This window comes from Cetorhinus maximus, chromosome 3 (genome assembly GCF_964194155.1).
Source record: "Cetorhinus maximus chromosome 3, sCetMax3.hap1.1, whole genome shotgun sequence".
NCBI classification, from domain to species: domain Eukaryota; kingdom Metazoa; phylum Chordata; class Chondrichthyes; order Lamniformes; family Cetorhinidae; genus Cetorhinus; species Cetorhinus maximus.
In genome coordinates, this window is record NC_135881.1 from 118,312,612 (window position 1) to 118,339,230 (window position 26,619).

General features: G+C 44.4%; 1 protein-coding gene and 1 long non-coding RNA gene across 3 annotated transcripts in view; one reads left to right on the forward strand and one right to left on the reverse strand.

Annotated features, from left to right (window-relative positions):
* The window catches only part of LOC144678862 (histone deacetylase 9-like), a 635,070-nt gene that overhangs the window by 578,787 nt on the left and 29,664 nt on the right, over positions 1-26,619 (forward strand). For both annotated transcript variants that reach the window (XM_078538855.1, XM_078538856.1), the window contains exon 22: positions 997-1,130. In XM_078538855.1, coding sequence (XP_078394981.1) covers positions 997-1,130 — 134 coding nt within the window. The remainder of the gene's footprint in view (positions 1-996; positions 1,131-26,619) is intronic.
* LOC144678863 (uncharacterized) lies at positions 5,644-26,450 on the reverse strand. Its single transcript, XR_013576199.1, has 4 exons — positions 26,213-26,450; positions 14,832-14,980; positions 6,537-6,660; positions 5,644-6,309 (listed from the first exon to the last, which is right to left on the reverse strand). It is a non-coding gene; the product is annotated as an uncharacterized LOC144678863 (long non-coding RNA).

A 26,619-nucleotide genomic window follows, 5' to 3' on the forward strand; every position in this document is an offset into this window, starting at 1 on the left:
TTAATGAGTTAAGTTTTAAAATTATGGTCTAGATTGATCACAACACAAGAATGTACAAAAGTCTTGAGAAATAGGATATTGATTTGGCTTCCTCCCCCCTCACACCCGAATATCACAATATTAGTTTAAATAATATTGGTGAGAAAAGAAAATCTACAGTACAATCTAACAGTTCAGAAAGCATGTAGCCATTGCTTCAGTTTTACTGTCAAGGTTAATTAGATTATTCAACTTTCATCTTATTTTAGTTTATATAATCTCAATATTAAAGCTTTATATCCTGAATCCATAATTTCACATGTTACAAATGACATGTTTCATTTTAAGGTTAAACTTAATTCAAAATAAAAATGACAAAAATACTTTTACACTTATAGATAAATTGGTTTTCAATGCAACTAAACAATTAGATGCATTGAAACCTTGTCATATAATTTTTAAAATAGTATTGAAGAATTGTATTGTGCTGTTTCAAAAATTTGTGACATAGTAGCGAAGACCATTGGGACTCCAAAGATTCTTTGTTGCAGGTTCATGCCAGTTTTAAAAAGAACAGGTTTATAGTTTCAGCTGCAAAGGGCACACAGAGAAAGTTGTCCACCCCCACCGACACATGGTGAATTCTTGATCTCAGCTGTGTCTTCAGAGGGAAATACTCAGCAGAAACCAAAACCCTCCCCATGAGGAGCAAATGAAGATGAAAGCAGTGTCCTAGAGCTAGCAAAGGTTTGTCCGTAGCTTGTTAACTGTAGTGTGGGGTATAGGGAATCCCAGAAAGGGGAAACCAAGAAAAAAATATTTTGAATACAGAACAGGCTCCTATCTCTATTGCTCCAGGCAAAAAGAAACAATAAACATGCTAGACAAAGTAGCTGGGCTACAATCTGAAGAAGAACAGCATGCACAGTACATTGTTAGTTGAATACTGTGCTAAATTAATGCATCAGCGTCTGGATTACTTAAGATTGTTGAGACTTATTCTTTTCTCTATCTTAGGTTTTCAGTACCTGACTAAGGAGCTAATGAGTTTGGCAAAAGGACGTGTGATTTTGGCTCTGGAAGGTGGGCACAATCTTACTGCCATCTGTGAAGCATCAGAAGCCTGCTTTTACGCCCTGCTAGGAAATGAGGTACAATTTTCAAGCAAGTCAATGCTCTGTTAGAAACTTTCAAACTTGCTGGTCTATTTTTCCTGTTGTGATCACATTTTCAAAACAGTTGTTCAAGCATTAACAGAGTTGCATTTGTAAAGTGATGAATTTCATCGTTAGTCTAATTATTTTCTTTGACCAGTTTCCCACTGACTAAAATGTGGAAGAACTTCAACACAGGATCTCAACAGCCTTAATTTACAATTGTTTTGGCTTTTTAAGATTCAGGCAATTTAAATGGTTTCTGGTTGTAAAAAAAAACACCCAAGGACCCCTGTGCAGATATTCTGTGCGTTCTCACAAGTACTTATTCATGTGCTGGGAATTTAAGTTCATAAACATTTGATACATTTTTCTTCCAAAGTATATTCCTTTGTATGTTGTTTTTTTTGGCCCCAGTTTCTGAAATAAGCAACACACTAGTCCATAAGCTTTGATTATCCACAGAATAATAGAAACAAATTGTGTGATTAGCAGTAATTTGAAGTCTTTTTGTAAGTGGGTCAGATGTGTAGGTGTGGGCTAATTGCAACCGGAAAGCCTGTGGTACTCTTTCCTTCCAAATAACTGTCAGCAAAATACTTCGATAGAAGCACTGTTATTCTCCAGAAAGGCAAGAGGCCATTATTTGATAGTTTGCCTAGGTTATATTTAATAAATAACATAATTATCTCAACCTTTAAAGAATTTCTCATAGAGACATTTGCCTAATTTTATTGAGAATGATAGTGGTTGCCTGGCTAAATCCTGCAATTAATCCTCATTCCTATCAATGAGTGCAAGCATCTCTGACCTACTGAATAAAAGGAAAACAAATCAATCACTTAGAGGTGACCACAGCATATAAAAAGGTTCAGTTTGTACATGGAATTATTAATTATGTATTCTTTGGAAGTTATTTTCAAGGAATAATATGGAGCCAATCTATTTAGCAGTTTGTTTTTCTGCTTCAGGAGGATATGTGCCACCTCAGTTGTTCTTAGCATTTCATTTTGTGGCCATGGCAATTATTTCTGTTTGTTTGGAGAGCCCTAATCTCTCTTTAAACTTGGTATGGGGCCGGTATAAAAGCTTCATGCAAAACTGTTTTCAAATCATTTTCTTGAAGCAAATAATCAGATTGTCACACTTTGCTTATGCCATAGAAAACAAGGCACAAGCAACATAAGTGCATTCTAGTTATGGTTTTATAAAAATAATAATCAGTCTCTTTTAAATAAGAAAACAAATGTTGTCCTTTCTGTAGCAGCAAGGTAAAAAAAAAAATAAGAACAGTTGAGACTTTTTGGAGTTATTTCTGATCTGTTGCTATAAGTTTGCAGAAAGTCTGTTAGAAATCCTGTATTCACAGTAAGCGAGAACTCCATTTTCGGAAAAGTCAGTGAAGCGGGAGCAGGTCCAAGGAAATTCCCAGCTAAATTCATTTGCTCCATCTATCATTCAATGTTGTGCAGCTATTCATGTCTACTCCATATAGTTTCTCTGGTGAAAGTAGCAAAACAAGAACGGCACTTCTAACATTCATGTTACGGCTATTTTTATTTTCACTGCCAATTATTCTTTGCTCCTCTCTTCTCCCGAAGCTGTTGCCTCTTCACTGGAATCTACCCAATTGTTTTTTTTATTCAGTCACGGGATGTGGGCTTCGCTGGCTGGACCAGCATTTATTGCCCATCCCTAATTGCCCATGAGAAGGTGGTGGTGAGCTGTCTTCTTGAACCACTGCAGTCCATGTGATGTGGGTACACCTACAGGGCTGTTAGGAAGGGAATTCCAGGATTTTGACCCAGCGACAGTGAAGGAACGGCGATACATTTCCAAGTCAGAATGGTGAGTGACTTGGAGGGGAACTTCCAGGTGGTGGTATTCCCATCTATCTGCTGCGCTTGTCCTTCTAAATGGTAGTGGTTGTGGGTTTGGAAGATGCTATCTAAGGAGTCTTGGTGAATTCCTGGAGTACATCTTGTAGATGGTACACATTGCTGCTACTGTGCGTCGGTGGTGAAGGGAGTGAATGTTTGTGGATGTGGTGCCAATCAAGCAGGCTGCTTTGTCCTGGATGGTGTCAAGCTTCTTGAGTGTTGTGGGAGCTGCACTCATCCAGGCAAGTGGGGAGTATTCGATCACAGTCCTGACTTGTGTCTTGTAGATGGTGAACAGGCTTTGGGGAGTCAGGAGGTGAGCTATTCATCGCAGAGTTCCCAGTCTCTGACCTGTTCTTGTAGCCACAGTATTTATATAGCTGATCCAGTTCAGTTTCTGGTCAATGGTAACCCCCACGATGTTGATTATGAGGCAGATAACACATTGAGGAGGCTTTCTTGTGTGCTGCTACTGAAGGGTGGTGTACTATGCTTGCATATCCATCATTTTAAGTAGTTTAGAGATTTAGTCAGGATGTTTGAATTTGGTTGAAATTAGCTCTGCTCTGTTTTCCATCGGCACCAGGGACTTTCCAGTAGAAAACTTTGTATTCTTATACTATGATGAAAGGATGGATGAGGTTATGGAAGAAACTAGATTGGAAGCTCCTAGTGTCAGGCTGCACAAAAGTCATTGGCTCTATGTATACTTGTACTCACTCACCAATGTTTAAAGAACAAGGAGGTCTTAGACTTTTTTGACTATCAGTGACTGAAGGCTGTGCTTCTCCTAGAGACGATTGCAGAGATATATCAACAACTGGCTAGACATCTGCAGCCTACTTCCACCAAGAGAACAAAACCATCTGTATCAGTTAATACTTGAATTCTTTATGGTGGAATTCTTCCAGGTAACATTTGGTGACCTCTGCCGCATTAGCTGGCCAGCTGTCCACCACTGAATCAAGATTACTGATGCTCTAATGGAGGACAATGCAATTCATATCCTTTCAATTGGAACAAATAAACAAAGAAGGAAAGTCACCCAGTTCTACAGGCTGGAAGGGTTCCCAAAGCTTAAAGGAGGAGGCGACAGAATACTCATGCAACTCAAAGCCCCGTATGACACCCCTCTCAAGAAAAGTTTTATTTGATTAACATCCAGTTAGCAGTCAATATCAACCACCTTATCCTACACTTTAGTGCTAGATACCCAGGGAAGTCCCCTGAAGCCTTCATGCATGTAACAATCCATCATTCCAGCCCTCGTGACTTAGGATCATCGATCTGGAGATTTACTTGGCAATCAGAACTTTTCCACTACCTTGGCTGTTGATTCCAGTAAAGCTTCCACACAATGAGTATAATTAATCCCATGCCAGAATTGTCATAGAGCACACTGTAGGAACTCTCAAGCCCATTTTAGTCCCATTAGATAAATCTAGTAAATGCCCTACAGCCCAGTGAGTGTCTCAATAATCAAGGCAACATGCTGCTTACATATTACAATGAAGATAAACTTGCTGCTTCTTGAAGCTGAAGGGGACAATAATAGAGGGGGATAAAGGACATTCCTCCCACACCATGAAAAGGGTGCACAGGAGGAGATGATGTGGGGTAGTGCTGCATGAAAAAGGAGATACAACTGATATTCCTGTGCTTTCAATAAAAGTTGGTACATCAACACGCAAGTTCACTTGCCTGCTCTTCACAGATACCTCACTGTCAAACACTTTTGCCAAATCTCTTCATAAGACAAAGCCCACATTTCCACTACCATTTTCCAAACACTGATAAGCTGAAAGCACGGGCTGCATCTTCCGGTCGGCGAGCAGGGGGCGGGGCCCACTCGCCGACACATAAAATGATGCGGGGTGACGTCGGGCGGGTGTCCCAATGTCACCCTGCATCATTTACATTTTCAGGTCAGCGGGCACGCAGCCGAGTTGGCTGTGTTCCCACCGACCTGTCAATGGCCTATTAAGGCCATTAAAAAAGTAATTGAAATCATTAATGGTCCTCCCCGTCCAACCTTATGGTTGGCGGGCGGGCCGGGAGCCCTGTCGGGCTTCTGAAGAAACATAATACCTCATCCATGGGCAGGATGAGGGTTCATGAGGGATTAAAAAAATTCAGAATATTTTAAAATAAAATTTATGGACATGTCCCAACTCATGTGATAATGTCACATGAGAGAACATGGCAGCAAAATTTTTTCTATTGTTTAAACTGTTTTTCACATTTGAGCCGATCTTCCTGAGGCAGCACTTTGCCTCAGGGAGATCTGTGCGCTCTTTCGTGCACATACGTGAAAGAGCGCACTCCCGGCTCAGAGAATCCCCCCCTGCCCGCACAGGGAGCGCATAGCGCTTCCTGGCAGACGTCACGCTGGGCGGGCCTTAATTGGCCTGCCCACATAAAATGGCGGTGTGCCCCCCAATCAGGGGCGCTGATCAGGAACCCGCCCGTCCGCGCCCGCTCCCGCACATCCCCCTGACGGGGAGAAAATGTTGCCCCATATGTGGAGATGAACTCAGGATTGTGTGCAACAAGCAGATTTTACCTCACAAAGAGTGTTCGCTAAATACCAAAACATTTAATCACTCGATTTACAACTTCTTAGCATCATATCTAGTTTACTTACTTGCTTCAGCTCATAATCTATTACAAACATAAGAGGTTCACTGAGTGAGAAGAGGTTCAGCGATGGGTGACTGGGATGATTTCCCTGGAGCACTGAGACGCCTGTGATGACTCTTGTCTCAGGAAAGCAGCTATCCCAGGGAATCCATCCTGTAACAGCCTTTTTGTTACAGTGGTAAGGTTTGCTGGGCCCGTGTCTGAAGCTCCCACATGTATAGGAAGTGGAGAGGACCTCAAGGAAGCAGCAGGCTCAATTCCACTCCCCAGAAGGACAGAAATTCACAAATAGTTTCATATTTTAAAATTAGCTGATCCTAATTTGTGAACATCGCTGCAAAGTAGTTTAAACATTACTATTTCCATCTTTGCCAAACATATTAATTGTTTTACTTTAAACTTTGGAAGTATTCATATGCACCTTTTTACTTGAGAAATCAGGCATCATCAAAGTTGAAAATCATAATAAAGAAGGCTCCTGAAACCAGGAAGTAGCGGCGGTGTAACATCAACATCAGAAATGGTAAAGTAAAGGGTTAACATCAGAAGCATCTGATATTGATGTAACTATTATGCAGTGTCACATGACTAAGTAACAGAGATCTGGAGGGAAGTCAAAGTCCAACCTCGTGTAGAGTTGTTGAGATGTACATAACCTGTAAATAAATAATAATGATTTACATGAACTACAGTCTTAAGTAGCTTTCTTAGGGAAACAGTCAAACCCTAAAGAACTCCATCTAGACCCCGAACACAAGATGAAACATTGTGGCAGTGGACAGTAAGTAAAAAGCATAGAAAAACTCCAGGAAAAGTCTATGGACCTGACAGACCGAGAGATCATTGGAAGAAGGATAAAAAAGAAAATTGATCAAAGACTCACATGAAAAACTCATAGAATTGTGGGTGCCACTCACAGAAGAAACCCTTCCAAAGTTCTGAATGCTTGTGACCAGCTCAGAAGTGGGATATCTGGAGGAAGAGTTTTGTTAAGTATAGAACCGCTTCTAGTTTGCACAGGAAGAAACAAAAGGATCAGGTCAGTACGAGAAGTGAAAAAAACCACAGAAAAAGCCAAAAACATTCCTAAGGGAAGTGAATGAAACATAAAATAATTACTGGAGCATTAAACTAGAAATGGGTGGACACCCCACAGAGTTCAAGTTAGACACAGGGGCGGGTGTTTCATTCTGATCTGACAAAGTAAAATGGCTGAAGAACATCACATTACAGCCATCATCCATCCAATTACAAGGTCCAGATGAGCATACACTGAAAGTTATAGGACAACACCTGGCAAAATTAAAATACAAGGATAGCAAAATCATTGAATCTTTCTATGTCATACAGATCCAAGAATTATCATCATTAAGCAGGAAGGGATGCTTACAATTGAGGCTGATTTACATAGCTAATTAAGTTTCTGATGAACAGGACAGTAATACATTCAGGAATGAATTTCCAACATCACCTACAGGCTTGGGAAAGCTGAAGACCGAATATCATGTAACCCGAAGAGCTGATATTGAACCGATCTGCCTCTTCACACCAAGGAAAGTCCCTCACCCGCTCCTGGGCAAAGTCAAGAGTGAAATTTGGCACATGTTACAGCAGGGGATTATCTCTCCAGTAACCATACTGACAAAGTGATGTTCTGGAATGGTCACAGTCCCAAAGCCTAATGGCTCAATCAGAATCTGCATGGACTTGACTCCATTAAACAACTCAGAGGAATGTGACATCCAACCAATGAGATCAGTGGATGAAAGTTTTGCCAAATTAGCAGAGTGCCCTATTAACCAAACTAGATGCAAATAGTGGCTTTTGGCAGCTGTCTCTAGACACAGAATCCAGACTGCTGACCGCTTTTAGAACACCATTCAGTCATTATTGCTTTAATAGATTACCATTCGGAATTGCATCTGCACCAGAAATATTCTTGAGAACAGGAGGCAGAATTTCCCGGTTGACGTGCGGGGTAGGGCCCTACGCGTCCGCACGTAAAATGACGCATGGTGACATTGGGCGAGCGTCCCGACGTCACCGTGCGCCATTGCGTTGGGCGAGCGCGTAATGATCCCCGCTGCGCGCCCGCCATTAATTAATGGACCACTTAAGGCCCTTGACTCACCAGTCGACGCCGATTTTTCGGCGCCCATGCAATCTTCCGGTCGGCGCAACGGGCAGGCGGGTAGGACACATTTGTATAAACCTCATCCACGGGCAGGATAAGAGGGCTCACTGGGGTCACGAGTGTGCTCTCTCACATATTGATTTTTCAAAGTTATTGAAACTCGCCTGTGTGATCTGCAATACTTCAAAACACATACCAGTTGCTTCTTCTGGACTCTTAACCTTCAGGTCAGCACTCTGCAGTGAGGAATCTTTTTTGGGCCTGCAGGTTTCAGGAAGCCATTCCTTAGCCTGGGAATGGGAGCTGAACTGTCCACTGGAGGCACCTCCTCTGCGGAGAAGGGGGAGAAGGCCAGGAGTGCACATTCAGCCTCCAGGGGAGTCATCTTTGGGAGGACAGGCACAGGCACAAGGGGTGCAGGGCAAAGAGGTAGACCAAGGCGGAAGGGGCCGCAGAAGATGCCACTATCCTCCTGCCAGGGTATACAGGCGGCGAAGCAGCCTCCTCAATATGTCTGAGGTGCAATGCCGAAGGAGGCTCCATCTCTCAAGGGAGAGAGTCAACTATATCTGTCAGATGATTGGGCCTGAGATCTCCGATAGCTGTGTGGGTGGACACCCCATGCCAGTGGCTCTAAAGGTCACAGATGCCCTCAAAGTCTATGTCACTGGCTCCTTCCTGGGTGGGTGATCTTTGCGGTATTTCCCAATCAGCTGTCCACACTTGTGTCAAGCAGGTTACAGACGTTCTGTTCAGGCATGCATTGACCTTCATCCACTACCGTTGGGACCAGGCAAGCCAGACACAGCGAGCCAGAGGCTTCGCGGTGATTGCTGGCTTCCCGCATGTCCAGGGTGCAATAGACTGCACACATGTGGCCATCAAGGCACCCGGTGCCTTTGTCAACAGGAAGGGCTTCCACTCCATGAAAGTGCAGATAGTGTGCGATCACAGGATGCAGATTTTACAAGCCTGTGCAAGGTACCCAGGCAGCTCCCACAATGCCTACATCCTCAGACACTCCCAAGTGCCGTGGCTCTTCAGTGCTCCAGCCCGGTTTGATGGATGGCTGCTGGGTGACAAGGGCTATCCCCTCAGAAGGTGGCTCATGTCCTCTCTCTGCCATCCAAGAACAGAAGCTGAGCAGTGGTACAATAGGAGTCATGCCTCCACAAGGGCTGTGCTGGAGAGAACCATCGGTCTTCTCAAGATGCACTTCCGATGCCTGGACCGCTCAGGGATGCACTCCAGTATCCCCCAGATCTTGTGTCAGTGATAGTGGTTGCACGCTGCGCTCTCCACAATCTTGCGCTGGAAAGGGGGGACGCAGTGGACGATGAAGACGTCGACGCAGTGGCTCTGGGTGCACACGATGAGTCCAGCAGTGAGTCCGAGGATGAGCACGCACAGGGAAATGCTGAGGGGGTAGACGCTGACCTGGGCATACTGCAGGGAGGCAGGGACACCCGGGAGGCTTTAATCCAATGAACCTTCAGCTAGCACACCACAGATGGATCACCAGGACAAGCCTGGACTGTAAGCTCCATATTCGGTACCTAAGTGCCAAATCTGCCAGGCTAGGAACAGTAACTAAAGGCCTTGTTAATAAAGCTGAATGTCCCACAAAGTATTCCTAACATTTTTGGAAACCATACACATGCAGAAGAAAAGAGGCACCCTCAGCCATGGTTACATGTCTGAATTTAATATCACAAGCAAAGAAACATAAGCCAAAAAAACGACAATGGTGTTCCCATTCAAAGCAAATCATAAAGACCTCATCTCAGGCCAACACAAAAGCACCAGTGATAAACCCTTGGTCTGCCTAAAGTGCCTTATGTTTACATTTCCGGGTGCTATGTCTTGGTGCTGCCCCATCGCTGGGAGTGGCATCTGAGACAGCCTGCTGACTCTGCTGTCCTGTTGGCCTCGATGACCTTAGCAGTCGTCCTCTGGCCCGTGGAGGCTGAGCTGGCCCTGCCTGGGAAGGAGCGGCCAGTTCCACAGCTGGCATCTCCCCAATCGTCGCAGCCTCATCGGATGCTACGGTCACTGGGAGAAAGGTGGGGAGCTGCCGCCCTCATCCGGAGCGCCCTGAGAGGAGCCCGCAGAGACAACAGGCAGCTGCTGCGCCGATGTGAGGTCGCTTCGAACCTCCCTGCTCACCGTGGATGTATGGGCACCGAGCTGGGAAACTTGGTGCCCAGACCATCTCCCACACTGGCACTGACCAGCTGAGGTCAATGCCGATGTCAGGGCTTGCTGGTCAGAGCGCATCCCCAGGAAGCCCTGACGGGTCTCCTGGAGGAGCCTCTCCACGAGAGTTGCCACTTTGTACATGGAGGACGCATGGCGCTTGAACATGTGGCTCATTGCTTTGGCAAGCGTCCGCGTATACTCCTCCACCACGGAGACCAAGCCAAGCATAGCCTCATGTATCTACCCCAGATGCTCCCACACACCTGGCCGCATTTCCTGCCCTTGCTGCATCGCAGATGACGCCAGAGGCACATCATCAGGCACCGACTGAGCATGTGTCTGGTCCCCTGCTGTCCCCCAACTGCTGGCGCCATGGGCACTCTCTGTCTCTGCCAGCTCCTCCAACGACTGTGAAGTGCCCTCACCACTGTGCCCCAGGACACTAGCCGATGTTCTAACTCCCACCGAGGTGCTAGTATCTGCTCTGGTGCCTGCCTCACAGAAATGGTGTGCCACTGGTAAGAATTCATGGCCCTCAGGTGTGAGAGGGGGCCTCTGCTGCTCCTCCTCCTGGCCCTGCTCCGTTGATGCTGAAAGGAAGAACAAGGACTTTGTATCAGTTAACGTGGAGACAATGACAAAGTCCATCCCTGTCCCCCAGATCATTATGCGGTCATCATTCCATAACCAATGGTCAAGCCATGTTGCAAAATTAAATCACTTAACATTCAGCAGTGCCATTGCTGTTGGGAGAACAATGCTGACCTCACTGTTGGGCACTCATACCTGGCCGTGGCACCCCCACTGACACCAGTGGACCTGGGCGCATGGCACCTCTCCAGATCCAGGGCCTCCTGCTCAAATGAGCTGAGAATGGTGATCTGCGCCAGGCCACTGCCAGTCCTCGCACACTCTGCTGCGTTATGAGCATTCTTCTCCTGAAAGTGAGAGACGAGCATTGATTAGTGCAAATTACACATGGACTCTGTTCACGCACGGCTCACCCCAACCAGAGTGGGACCTATCAGGGCTTCAGAACCTCCTCACCCCGCTGCTGCCGAACACTCACACAAAGATGCTAGGCCTGCTCCCCACCCCCCCACCCTCCCCTTGGACACATGCTGCCTACATCACATTAAGCACCACACGGTATATCTTTCCATAGCAAGGAGGCACAAGCACGTGGAGCGCAGAGTGCAGCATTTGGTTCATTGCCATGCCACCTTGAAGCTCCCCTCCCAACATGTCATCACCCTGACTTGGACATGTCCTGCAGTTCAAGCATAGTGCCTAGGTGCAGCTCCTCCAGGTTGCCCCCAAAACCGTCATGTGGATCTCAGTGTAACACATGCTGCGGGGGCAAAACACATCTCTTCACCACCATCTCAGGCTGACCTCAGCATGGGTAATATCTGTTGGCCCACCCAGCAAAGGACACATGCCGTTAATGATTCAATGCAGTCACTACACTCAGCAGGTTTTGCGGTGGGGGGGGAGGCAGCAGGGGGGAAAGCTGGGTTAAGTGACCAATGACAACATTGTCCTCACCCTTCCAGAGCGCAACAAGTCGTTGAAGTACTTGCGACACTGGATCCAGGTGCGCCGCACCACGTTGCGGAAGCTCGCCACCTCCACCACCTCCTCACAGGCACGTTTTCTCATGTGGGGTGGCCTCCTCCTCCTATCCTAGGGAACCAACACCTCCCGCTGTGCTGCCACCTCCGCGAGGAGGGCAGCAAGACAGTCATCGAAAAAGCAAGGTGCACACTGGCCCCCCCGCCCTACTCTCCAGCCTGGCCTGCCCCAATGGACCACCCTCCGGACTTGCATCACATCCATTGCCCCTCTGCGGAGCCCTTCACCCAGCTATTGCGAGCAGCCTTTCCAAGGCTGCCAGGCCTTCCTTTTTCCAGGCCGTCGGGTCGCCATTGGAACCAGCGGGCTGAGTGCGCCCTCCACCACCCGCCCACTCCTGCTATGCACGGGAGTCATGAAGTATGCGGCGTGAGCCTTAATTGGCTCGCCTGCGTAAAATGGTGGCACGGACCGGTTCCGCCCCCCTGCCATCCTGAAAATTCTGCCCATTGTCCCAGACCCTGGAAGGCATGGAAGGAGTAATTTGCCATATGGATCACACGGTTCCTCAAGGGAAGAACATTGAGAACAAGAAGATTGAGAACAGACCTCAAAGTTCTGCAGGAAGCAGGTTTGACATTGAATGAGAAATGTGAGTTTGCAAAGTCAGTGATTAAATTCCTGGGGCACATTATGCAAACTTCAGGAATAACAGCCAACTCACAGAAAAATAAGGTAATTAAAGAGTTCCCACAACCCAAGACCACAACCCAAGAATGTTGCAGAGCTGCAAAGATTCTTTGGGATGGCAGTAGGCGAGACCCTATCAAATTTGGCAGAAATCAATGAGCCATTGAGAAAGCTGTTGAAACAAGGTCAACAGTGGTGCTAGAATATGGACCAGCAAAATAATTTTGACGAGTTAGAAGTCTTTTAATTTCAGCTGAAATCGTAGTGCAGTATGATCCAGAACTGCTGACTGTATTAGCAGCAGATACATCATCAACAGGTCTGCGTGCAGTTTTGTTTCAAGTTCAAAAAGATGGTAAAAGATGACCAGTTTATCATGCTTCAAGATCACTCACAGACATAGAGAAAAGATATGCACCAATTGAGAAAGAAGCGTTAGCAACAACATGGGCGTGCAAGAAGTTCTAAGATTACATGATTGGATCATGGTTTAAAATTGAAACTGACCACAAGCCTTTGGTCATTCTTCTTAACCTAAAGGAGATTGCAAAGATGCCACTTAGAATTCAATGGGCAGAATTTTATACCAGCAGGGTTTTACAGTCCCACCAAAATGAATGGAGTTTAGAATGGCTTGCCACATTTTATGGCCTCCTCCCCGTTACGATGGAGCTGTAAAATTCCAATGTTTCAGACTGAGGCTAATGGGGAATGATTCAGTAACTGAGTATGTTCAAGGTAAGTACCATATGACAACAGATGCTGTCAGGAATATCAATGGAAAAAACCACCATGGAATTTGAATTTCACTGAGGAAGTGGATGTGTATATATCACTCATTACCATACACTTACCGACCACTGAAAAGAGATCGCAGGAGATTAAACAAGCACAACATCAGGATGACATATGTATTAAAATAATGGAATACTGCCAGAAAGGGGGACCAGATTATACTCCTAACAATGCAGCACTACACCGAAGTACTCTGTACTTCGAACAGAGAAAGCATTTCACAATCACTGATAATTTCTTAGTTTTTAATGACAGATTAATCATCCTTGAAACATTTCAAATTGAAATTCTCCAGAAAACTCACCAAGGTCACTTGGAGATAGAAAAATGTTGAGCAAGAGCCCAACAGTCAGTCTTGTGGCCAGGCCTTCATCATTTTGTACAAAAACTAATCGTGAATTCCCTTCAGTGTGAAGTGAATAGCCAAGGGCAAGGAGAATCACTGCCAACCTCCAATTTTCCATCCAGGCCATGGGGATGCCTGGGAATGGGTTTATTTGAGTTTAAAGGATTGAAGTGAACAGATTGCACAGTATCATGGAGGAATCAGTCATTCAATCAATGAAGAGAACCTTTTTAACACATGGTATCCCAAACATTATAGTGTCAAATTATTCCACAACTTTGCAAAGGAATATGGTTTGACGCATGTTACTAGCTCACCTAGATACAGATAGATTTGGGGGAGATGTAGAGTAAAGGGTTAACATCATAAGCACCTGATGCTGATGTAAATATGATGCAATGTCACATGACTAAGTAACAACGATCTGAAGGGAAGGAGAAGTTCAACCTTGTGTAGAATCGGTGAGATGTACATAGAACTGTAAACATATAATAATGATTTTTACAAACTACATTCTTAAGTAGTTTTTTTAGGGAAACAGTCAAAGCATAAAGAACCGCATCTAGACCATGAACACAAGACAAAATAGTAACTTTCTTGCATAATTTTCCTCACAATGTTAAGATGTCCCAGCACATTATACAGATTAGGGAGTAGAATGAACACCATGTGACTGGAAAACATAAGAACTTAAGTGCAGCTACTGTTGCATAGACAAAAATAACAGTAATTCTACACACATAAATGTCCCACAAACAGCAAATGTTTTGGTAAAATGCTAATTTTTGTAAATATTGGTTACAGCATAAAATTTGGTTAGTATAATGTATCAGGTTAATAAGACCTGAAAAGTAATCAAAACTGTGTATATCAAAACTTTATTCTTTTTACTATTTTTAAAATTGACTTTTGCTGAACCACAAGATGACTGCTACAGGTCAACTGACTCACAAGATTGGAGATCTGTTCTAGAAGCTGCCAACAGAGATTACAAGAACAAAAGCATTCCACTCTCATCCTAATGGAATCTCACACCTGATCATAAGGCCGCATTATAATCAGGAAATTAGGCAACTAACAAACAAACTGACTCCCAACCAACCGGGATGATAGCAAAGATAGAGACATTGAAACTCATTATACCTGAAGAAGTGTTAATAGCCGCCATTTTGCTCCTAAGGGAAACAATGGATTTTGGCCAGGAGTACAGAAACTGTTTGTGAGGCTGCAATTAACTCATTAATGGGCCATGTCACATGGCCCCATGCTTATAGCCTTTTGGGCCATTTTAATATTACATTTCTAGCCTTACAGCTCAGTCTGCTGATTTAACACAAACCAGAAAGAACTCCAGCGGATCTCTCAGCAGACCAAACAGCCTGCCACCAGCTCTCAACTCTTCGAAGCCTGTTTAATTTTTAAAAGTCTCTGATCATCACCTTCCAAGAGGTATAAGCATAGAAATCCCTCATCATGCGGCATTGTCAGTCATTTCAATGATTTTCATGTTGTTGTCTCCAACCAGGAACTCATCTGGGCTGAACTCTGCCATGAAGGAAACAACCTCTGGACTTTGACCTCTTGGACTCTGAAAATGACGTGAAAGAAAATTAATTTCTGTGGTTCTTTTACTGTCATTACCCATAGTTGTAAAATCTCCCTCTTTTCCATCCCCCTGTGTATGTACATGTGAAGTTGTGAATAACCCCACCCCCAGGGTTTGAATGTAAAGTAAACTAACCCTTTGAGTTAAATCTAAAGAAAGTTTGCTGCATGATACTTTGCATGGTACTTATAAAATTAGACCACAAAAACCGAGAGTTGGGGAAACCCACCACAGCCTGCTTTAAAAATAATTCAAGAACACCTCTGCTTATGGATAGACAGGGAGAGGATAAAGAAGTTCAGTTTGCCTGTCTCCCGTCTGTAACAAGTGGGAGAATTTTTCCATTCTTCCTCAAATCAAGTTGTTGGATCTTTTAAGTCCACTTCAAAATGCAGCTTGGGCCTTAGGTTAATATTTCACCTAAATGGCAACACCTCTGACAATGCATCACCCTCCTTGACAGTGTCAACATAGGTTTTGTGCAAAAGCTCTTAATGGGCTTTTGACTTAGAAATGAGAACACTGCAGAGCCAAACTGAGAGTTAAAAGGTTAAATTAAATTAATTTTAATACCCTTTTGCAAGAAGGATAGGAAGAGGTAAGGCACAGGTTTTTAATATGGGAGTTCAAGAGGGCAGGGACATAATAGTTGAAAAAGCAGTGGCTAAAGTAAAGAGGTTGGAAAACATAGGGTAAAAGTTTTAGCTCGGCAGGCGGGCGCGCGCCCAACCCGACCGAGCATAAAATGACACGTGATGACTTCGGGTGAGCATCCTGACATCATCGTGCACTCACACAATATTCTGGTCGGCGTGCGCAGGCCGGAGTCGGCAGCACTCCTGCCAACAATTAAAAGGCCTATTAAGGCTATTAAAAAGTTAATTAAAAGAAATTTTTCACTGCACATCCAAACTTATGGTTGGCGGGCAGGCGAAAAGGCCAGACGGCCTTTGCACTTTTTTGGAAATCTCATCCACGGGCGGGATGATGTTTCCAAAAGCAAATAAAAATAAAATAAAAACTTTATTCTTTCATTAATAACATGTCCCTGCTCATGTGACAGAGTCACATGAGGGGACATGTTTTATAACATTTATAAAATCATTTATTTTTTAAAAGATCTGTTCATCACCCTGAGGTAGCTCTGTGCCTCGGGGAGATTTGCAAATGGTGCTTGCCCCGCTCGCGCTCCTCCTGCCCCCGCCTGCACAAGCAGCGCTGAGCACTGAAGCTCACGTTTCACGGTGAGCAGGCCTTAATTGACCTGCCAGCGTGAAATCACAGTCCGGCCTCAATCATGGGTGGCTTCCCAACTGCCCCCGCCGAGCCCTCCCGACATGGGTCAAATTCTGCCCATAATGTTGACCAATGACAGAAGCGCAAAGCCTGTAAGTAAGAACACAGAGCTGTAGGAGATCATTAAGGGAGGCTGGGGTGTAGCCAGAGAGACATTTGAAGTAGGAGTTAAATGCCTTGAAATTAATTTGTACAGGCATAGGCCAGTGAAACCTGACAAGAACGATGCTGATAGGGATGTGGAGTTTTGAGCAGGCAAGGACATGAATCAAAGCATTCTGAATGAGTTGTGGTTTTCAGAAAGCAAAAGTGAGGAAGTTGGTTGGCAGATCCTCAGGAAGGCAGGCATCAAGTAATAAAGGTATAGATTAGAGTCTTGGCAGCCATGGAGGAGAGATAGGAAATGTTAATGGAAGAAAGATGGTCGTAGTAATGAAACAGTTATGGGGAAAGTTTTCCACCTCAGCATAAAGGAGCAACTTTTAAAATCTTATGGATTTTAAGAGGAAGGGAAGACTAACGAGGTAATGAATTCCAGTGTTTTGAGATCCTATGAAAGTAAACACAATGGGAATTTAATAAAGAGCGAATAGGACAGCATACTAGGAGCTGAGAAGAAACAAAAGAGGTTAATTCAAAAGAGCACTGACCATAGTGGCATCAATAAACTAAATACAAGAATGAATTAAAGTGGAAAGAGAGAGGTAGAAATGTTCAGATAAGAGAGGGATAACCTACTAAATTTGTCTTATATCCTGTCCAGGAATGTTAGAGAGGTGTTTGAAGACTATTTCAGACACTAGACCAATATTCGCATTATGATGAACTTGAGATTTATGAAGAGTTGAAGAGAAAAGTAGCATTTGAAATGGAAGAGGAAAGCACATTTTTTGAACAACTTGGGGATTCCACTTGATATCAGACATTAGGCTTTAAATGTTGTATGCTCTGTCGTTGAGTTTTTGATCAAAGTCAAGGTGACTCTCTTCAACATAACTTTGTTCCTTAGAATTGAATCTGCAGCCTGCAAAATACTAAGCTCTGTCTATAGCATGCTGTTTATATAGTTCAAGAAGCACATTGTCCTGTGCTGTTGCTTCACTAGGATACCTCCTCAGGTTTGCCTGGCACTGCTGCTGGTATGCTCTTCAATGTTCCTTATTGAGCATCTTATGAACATTAACAGATTGTGGTGGAATACAATTTTGCTGTTGTTGATGGCACACAGCACCTTGTGGATGTGCTGTTTTGAGCTGATAGATCTGTTCTTAGTCTATTCTACTTGTCACTGTGGTGTCTTCAACGTGAAGATGAGATGCCATAGATTATGTGAGAGAAATGACTGTAGAACAGTATTGGTGTATCTGTCTCAAAAGGGGTGAAATTGCTCAAATGGGCTCATAGCAATTTGGCAGCCTGCTTTGCACTCCACCTGATTTTCTTCTCCACTGAAATCAATGAAAAAATAATGAAGTTGATCTAAAATGGATTCTCTATCAGCCTGTTTTGCTCTACTGGGATTGACCAATTTCACCCCCAAGTCTTTTTGTATTGTCTCAACGCTTTAACCAAAGTTGCAGCTGCCATTTTTGTCAGAAGGACAGCTGCTGGAATAGATATCCAAACTTAGGACTGCATTTGCTATAACTGATGCACGTGATTACAAAGAGTACTGCTGATTCCAAGGAGGTTGTTTTCAACTCTGGCTGACGTACATGGACCGGAAGCACAGTCAGAAGCTGTGAGTGATTTTGGAACCTCTTTCTCTGGGGAATATCTTGGTCAAATCTTGGTCAAATAGCAAAGCTAAAATTAGGCTAAGAAGTCCTTGGTTGAGCAGAAGATTATCCATGTCAGCAGTTTTTCAGGATTTAACATCCTAAGTTGTGTTGGTTCGATTTCAGAAAGGTCAATGAATCAGTTTTATCCAGTGCCTTCATGTAACATCTGGAGCCAAATGTCTCTGTTGCAGTTATGCTGATTCTGTTGGCATGCTTTCCATTCATGTCAGGGTAGAGGAAATCTGGAATTCTCCTCTCCAAAAGGATGTGGGTTCTGAAATAATTGAAATTTTCAAGACTGAGTTTGATAGATTTATATTCAGTAAGGCTATCAAGACTTATAAATCTACAGTGGGTAAGTGTGGTTGAGATGCGTGTCAGCCATGATTCTGACTGAATGGTAGGACAGGCTTAAGGGGCTGAATAGTCTATTCCTGGAGTGTAGGATGAATTTTACGCTTATCGGCAGTGGGCAGGAGTCCGTCCCAGAATGTGCGGTTTCCCCTGCCTGATAAAAATGCCGAATAAAGCATCTTGTGGCTAATTAATGGCCACCCGGCATGAAGCCAGCCAACTAGGAAAGGGAAGGGTGGTCAGCTCACCTAATCGGGCCTCCAGGGTGGGACATCCTGGAAGAGAGGGGACAGGCTGTGATCTGAAAGTCAGACATGGCCACCCATTTAAAGGCACCCTGCCACGGGCTGGTGGCAGCTGCACCATATTAATGGATTTCAGACCAAAGTTTAGAGCCAGAAGACTGTGAAATCCTTTGAGCTTTTGGAACAGCAGCAGGTAGGAGCTTGATTTTAAATTTTGGTGACTATTTGCCTGTACTGTCTCAATCAGGACCCTTGCCAAGGAGGAAAGAACATTTGAGCATACTTGCCCCATTTCCCTTCTGAATAACAAGTGTTTAGGAAAAGACTCAATATCTATCCTTTAGCTTTCTTTGTCTCTCCACAGAGGCTGAAAGGCCACTGTATGGTGGAGAGAGGAGCTGCTGAGGGGCCCATACCAAGGAGGGCCCCACGGTTTGATGTTGACTCCCTGCAAGTCCTTCCCCAGTCTGTGATGGGTCGGCGGGAGGTCCTCATGCCTGATGACGGGAAAATGAGACCCACCAGCCAGACCAAAGCAGTCTGGACGGAGGTTGCAGAGGAGGTCAGCAGCCATGGGGTCATCCAAGGAACTTGGTTACAACACCGTAAGAGGTTGATTGACCAATTACAAGCTGCCAGAGTGAGTGTGTAACCATTTTGGAGATGGACCTATATGGAAGGGTGTGAGAGAGTGATGTGTGTCAAGTATGGGATTTCCTAGTGTATTCACCAAGTACACAAGGCAGCATGAAGCAGAAATACTGCTCTGCATGGCACAGGGGATTATGGAGGTGCATGGAGTGGGTGTGTGGGGTGAGGCACCTCTGCTAGTTAGCAAGGATCATTAAGAATTGTTGGCCGCCAACAAAGGACATGTTGGTCACATATTTGGAAGCATGTTCCTCGCACAGCATTACAATGCCCCTTTTTATTTGCAGGAGAAGAGGGCACAAATGCCCAAGCGAGGGCCAGAACCAGAGATGGCCAAGCCAACGTGGCCATTTTCACTCCTCTTGAGGAGGAAGTGCTGGAGCTGTCAGAAAATCAGTGCAGTCACACCAATGGGCAAGACAAGGTTGGAGGAAGGCCCCAGGGTGATGAGGTTCCAAGGGCGCATATCTCTCTCCAGTAAACAGTGCTGAAGGAAGGGAGAATTGGAAACTGGGGAAGGGATGAGGAGGCTTTTGACTTTGGAGGCCTGCAGAATTCGGGGAGCAACATGTTGAAGGGCCCATGATTCAAACCCTGGTTACCATCTCCCAATATCACAAGTGTGTGTTTTTAGTGAGTGTGTCTGTCTGAAGTCACCTCAGATGATGTTGGTGTCCTTCGTTCTCCTTGTTTTTGCCCTCACGGATGAAATACCATCAGCTTCAGCCACTAGTCCTGAGGGACCAACATTAACCCCTGAGGACAAAGAGAAGCCTCAAAGGGTGCAGCATCACATCCTTGCTCCGCACCCAGCAGAAGTGCAGATACCATGGTGGATGTGTATGTGTCCGCTGTAAGAGATCCACACATTGGTGTGAACACATCACGGTCACAAAACCAGCTGTTGGAGATTAAGATGGAGCAGGCCTCTGGCAGTTGGAAGAGCGCTAAAGGCGACCTAGATGCTGAGCCCCAGTCTGGTGATGAGCCTCTAGAGTCATCCATCATGCAGCAGATGCTGGGTGTACAGCACAAGGTACATGGAGATGTGGAGAGATTCCAGAAGGATTGGGCACATTGGCACGGACATTGGAGGAGTCCATCCAGACCACCAGCGCTGCGAACGCCTGCTCCTCAGAATGCATGGCTTCCACCATTTAGACACTAGCAACTGTGATGGCAACCCAACACGTCATGGATGGGATACTGGGTATGTGTGCCGACCTGCATTCCATCACCTTGTCTCTGAGCTCTGATGTCCAGAGCCGGGGCTAGAGGGGGATGAGGATCTTGGAGTCACTTTTCACAGGAAAGCAGGGAGGGCCAAATGGGCCTTGCGGCAACGGATAAGCAGTTGCTGTCACCATTGAACACCACACAAGGCGCTTCTGATGAGAGCAGCCTCTCCTCTGCCCCTCTGCCATTGACACTAATGCCTCAGAGTGCCAATGGGACAGATAAGCCTCATGCCACTGTGCAGCATGTCGGGGACCTCATGGCCTCAGGCGACCACAGGGCAGCCATAAATAGGTGTAAGGATCAGTAGCCTATCTCCACCACAGTTGACAGCGAGGGGAGAGGACCACGCCATAGCACCCCAAAACAATTTAAGAAAACATCACTTTAGTAAGAAATGGGCTCACATGTGTGAGTGTTCATTGACAGTTATGAAAATTGTTGATTCATTTTGTTATTACATAATTGTTCTTTTCACTTGATGCCTCACCTGCTTTTGTATTTTGTGTGTGTGAGCTGATGGTTTTGATTTGTAATGACTGCATGCTGTCAAGGGAGTTAGTGCCTATATGGGTTCCCTCTGATGTGCTTTTACATTGAGAAAGTGACCTAATACAGGCTGAAAACTATGAAAAATCAGAATTAAACTACTTTGAAACTCTCCCACCTTCAGCATCAGAGTTTTCTGATGAATGCAGCTACAACCCCATTTTGAGCCTTTATATCCGCCTTTGCAGCACATCCTGATACCTGGCGTGACTCTCTCTGAACATGCACCCACCAAAATGTGGCATGGGCAATATAAAATGCAGGCCTGTTGCATTGTTAACAAGCTTAATAGCTTGTTAATTAGTTTTCTTTAAATGGCTGGTGAGCTGCTGATTTTGGTGCCTGCCCAACTTCTGTATTGTAAGAGATCGACGTGATGATGTCAGGTTAGCAATTAGCGGTTTGACAGTTTTTACGCATGTGCTGGGGTATGGTGTTGGAGGCAACGATCCTAATTTCTAAACATAAAATCCACCCCTATTTTACCCTTTGTGGGTAATCTTATTCTAAAGCATAATAAGGGCATGATGGCCAGAATTTTCAGCTCGGCGAGCAAGGGCAGGGCCCGCTCACCGAGGTGTAAAATGATGCGCGGTGACATTGGGCGGGCGTCCCAACGTCACCGCGCGTCATTTAGATTTTCAGTTCGGCTGTGCACCCGCCGAACTGTCAAAGGTCTATTAAGGCCATTTAAATATCAATTAAAGTAATAAACTGAGCTGCCCATCCAATCTTAAGGTTGGCGGGCAGGCGAAGAGCCCAGGCAGCCTTCGCATTTTTCATGGAACCTCATCCACGGGTGGGATGAAGTTTCATGAAAGGTTTATAAATTAAATACATTTTTTCATTAATGTTCATTGACATGCCCCAGCTCATGTGACACTGTCTTAAGTATAAGACATGTCTTAAAACTTTTTCTTTTCTTTATTTAAATTTTTAAAACTTAAACTAATCTCCCTGAGGCACCTCTGTGCCTCCAGGTGGTTTCTGCACGAAAGAGTGCAGGCCCCGACTCAGGGAATCCCCCCACCAGCCTGCACAGGGAGTGCTCAGTGCTTCCGAGCACACATCATGCTGGGCAAGCCTTAACTGGCCTGCCCACATAAAATGGCGGCACGGACCCAATCGGGGGTGCCAATCGGGTCCGCGCCCGCCCCTAATCGCCCCCACACAACCCCCTCAACATGGGGAAAATTCTCCCCAATGTTTCTAACAGTCATAACTGGTCACCTTTTGTGAAAAGCACCATTAATGAGTTCAATGCTGAAAAAATTTTAGTTATATATTTGCTTCTACCCATGAGATTTTAGGTCATAACTTAGGTTTATTAATTTAGGTTTACTTGACATCTCGGCAATGCTATAGGACAGATATTGTCCATCTAAAGTTGCACAATGGTTCATCATATGGGCTTGCTTATGGGAATAGTCCTTTATGTAGGTTACAAGTAAAAATTTGACTAAAATCCAAAAATATAACATTAACTTTTGAAATAGCTTAACCATCTGTAGAGTATTATCTATTGAAGTGGAAATGCATTAACTTCATAACAAATTGTATTTGTACCATTCTTGTTGGTGGTTAATTAGGTCATAACTCATTGGAGGTTATTGTTGACAATTGATTATTTCTTCTTTTCTCCTATGGTCCAGTTTTAAAGGGTCTGACTCAAGCTTTCTTAGTTCAAGACAGGCAGGCAAAACTTACAAACTCCCTATGGCTACTGAGCAATGTTTCTTTCAGTTGCTTTGATGTCTTCCAAGAATAGACAAAGTGCAGGAGTCTCCTGTGCAGCAAGAAAGAATCCAAGAAATTGTAGTTTCAGGGCATTTTACAAACTAGGATGCATCAATAAATTGTATCCACCAACAAGAATGGTACAAATACAATTTGTTATGAAGTTAATGCATTTCCACTTCAATAGATAATACTCTACAGATGATTAAGCTATTTCAAAAGTTTATGTTATATTTTTGGATTTTAGTCAAATTTTTACTTGTAACCTACATAAAGGACTATTCCCATAAGCAAGTCCTTACGATGAACCATTGTGCAACCTTAGATGAACAATATCTGTTGTATAGCATTGCCCAGATGTCAAGTAAACCCTTGTTGCTATATTTAGATTACTGGATATGATGCAAGTTCTTTCATAATCGCTAGATTTCATAAATCATTCTGTCAGCCTACAGTCTCAGCCCTAAACTGCAAGACAGGTCTATTAAAAATAACAGACAAGCAACAGCAATAGACAATAAAGTAATTTGCAGGTTTACAGAACTTTATAGTTCTTCAATACCAAAATGACAAAGAATGTGCCCCTTTTCTATTTTTTGCAATAATGCCAGCCCTGAGTTAGTTGTAACATTACTTATTTGAGGGGTTTGCTGGACCAACAAGGAGGGATTTTCTCTTTGCTACAGACCTTGGACAGTCAGCCAGAGACACAGGCCAGCTGTCCCGCCTTCTTCCTACCAAAGTCCTGGGCCATTTAGAGGGCCGGGCATATTTAGCATTCAGCCAACCAGTTGCAGGCAGAATACAAATCCCCAAAGGCAGTCTGCCAGACCAGAGACCACAATGTTGGGTGGACTGGCTGACCTCTGAACCAGAAAATGATAAGTCCTTGGTGGATGAGTTAGAATTCATGGGCAGTGTAGTGGGAGTGGGGAGTAGTAATGTGGAGAAGCAGTGACTCAGGTTGGGTTTCTGGATCTCTGAGGAGCATGCTCCACCTAACACTGCCTTAAAATGGCAAACTGAGTCCTATTTGCTTTTTAGGGCTCTAGTTTGCAAATTAGAAAGGTCACCTGCCTGAGTCAAGCAGGTGCTCTGGATGCTCAGTAACAGACCTGATGGTCTCGGAAGAATGATGAACTGGAGAAAGATTATCTGAGAATAGAGGGTAAAAGGTAGGGAGTGTACCCACCAGCTTCTGATTAACTATGCATTAATGAAGGCCTTGCAAATAGTTTTGATCCAAGAAGATTATCCCATACTTTCCACCCCAGTTAAACATGAACCAGCAACATAGGAAATAAAATACGTATCTCACTATGTTTGCATTGGGACAAACAGCCACTGGGTGCAGAACATAACTCATACTATTTGAAGTTAGGATTTGGTATATAATCTGGTTGGAATCATTCCTCTCACAAGGGAAAATGGCTGAGGATGTTGAAAGCCAATCATCTCAGCCCAGGACATCGCTGCATAAGTTCCTCAGGATTGTGTCCTAGGTCTAACCAGCTTCAGCTACTTCATCAGTGACTTTCCCTCCCTCATTATGTCAGAAATGGGGATATTCATTGATGATTGCAAAGTGTTCAGTACCATTTGCCACTCGTCAGATGCTAAACCAATCCTTGCCAACAACCAACTAGATCTGGATGACTTTTAGGTTTGTGCTGATAAGTGGCAAGTAACGTTCACACCACAGAACTGTCAGGCAATGACCACCCCCAACAGAAGAGAATCTGACAATCTCCCTTAATGTTTAACAGCATTACCATCGCTGAATCCTCCACTATCAATATTTGGGGTTTAATATTGACCAGAAACTGAACTGGACCAGCCATATAATTACTGTGTCTGCAAGAACAAGGTCAGAGATTGGGAATTCTGCACAAGTAACTCACTTCCTGACTCCCCAAAGCCTGTCCACCGTCTACTAGGCACAAGTGCGATGGAATACTCTTCACTTGCCTGTTTGAGTGCAGCTCCAACAACACTCAAGAAGCTCAACTCCATCCAGGACAAAGCGGCCTGTTTGATTGGCACCACATCCACTACCCTTAACATTAATTCCAATGCACAGTGGCAGCAGTGTGTACCATCCATGTTATGGCACAGCCTTTGGTAAATGCTGAGTTGTTCAAATCTCAAAGGGAAACTTGAAACAACTGCCACAACTTGTTTTGCAGTTTGTATAAATTTCGAGATGCATGCCTTGAATTCAATAGTAATAAGACCACCAAGTCTTATAGATTTTTACAAAACTAGATTAAACATTTATTAATAAGAGAAATGATTTTAAATACATACATAGATCTACAAATTACAATGATAACTCCTAAATCCCCTAATCAATCTAACTCTCAGTTACACTTTCATTTACGCAATAGTAAGATCGAATTTAGCCCATGTCGGACGGGCTCAGTGGGGGTGGGGGAGGGGCTGCCGAATCCACGCGCGCCCGCCAACCGAACTATCGCGTGACTGTACATTCATGTTGGGACGCTCGCTTGACATCAATGCGCGTCATTTCACGCTCGAGCGGGTCGGGTGTGCACCCACCCACCGAGCTAAAAATTTTGCCCATAGATTTTAAAAGACCCAGGCAAAGTAAACGATGCCCTGAACAGTCAGACACAAAGTGAGTTCTCTTAACTTCAGTCCCTGGAGGCAGCAGCTAGAGGCATAGATGCTGAAGGCTTTTCGTACTTGTTAGATCTCAAAATGCCTTAAGGTTGGACGGGAAGCTCAGTTTATTACTTTAATTGACATTTAAATGGCCTTAATAGGCCTTTGACAGCTCGGCGGGTGCACAGCCAACTCGGCTGCACGCCCGCTGAACTGAAAATCTAAATGACGTGCAGTGAATTTGGGACTCACGGCCATCGTCACCCCGCGTCATTTTACACCTCAGCAAGCGGGCCCTGCCCCCACTTGCTGAGCCAAAAATTCTGGCCCCTATGTCTTTGGACTTTACCTTCCTGGTAATAAAAATCCCTCATACCACTAAGTTTTACCAGTAACCTTTTGTAAAAATAAATAAACACAAGATTTCTTACTACTTCTGTTGTTAGGTATACATTACACCCCCACTTTTGAATTCAAGGCACACTAGTTTGTTTAAAAATGCAAATTGCCCCCTTTACACTTCACATTCTAAAACTTCCCCATGTTTACCTAATTAACATTTCAAACTTAACTTCTCTTCTTACATCAAAGCACCCAAATGAGCTGACTCTAATTCAATTAAGACACACACACACACACACATATACACATGCAGACTCTATTTTACAATAAATTCCAATAATAATATGGACATTATTATTTCTTCCTGATAATCCACAACATACACTGCAGCAACTCACCAAGGCTCTTTTGACAGCACCTTCCAAACCAGCAACCTCTACCATCTGGAAGGACAAGGGCAGCAGACGCATGGGAATACAGCCACCTGTAAGTTCGCCCCTAAACTGCACGGCATCCTGTTTTGGAACTATATCGCCGTTCCCTCATTGTCACTGGGTCAAAATCCTGGAATTTTTTCCCTAACAACGGCATGGGTAGACTTACACTACATGGTCTACAGTGGTTAAGAAGGTTGTTCACCACCACCTTCTCAACAGCAATTAGAGATCAGCAACAAATGCTGGCCTTATCAGCAACATTCACATCCCATGAGCGAGTTAAAAAAACAAAACATAAGGGGAAACAAGATTATCAACTTAGTGCAAGATTTTCCTAAATTTCCTTCTGATGGAGGACAACTCTCTCA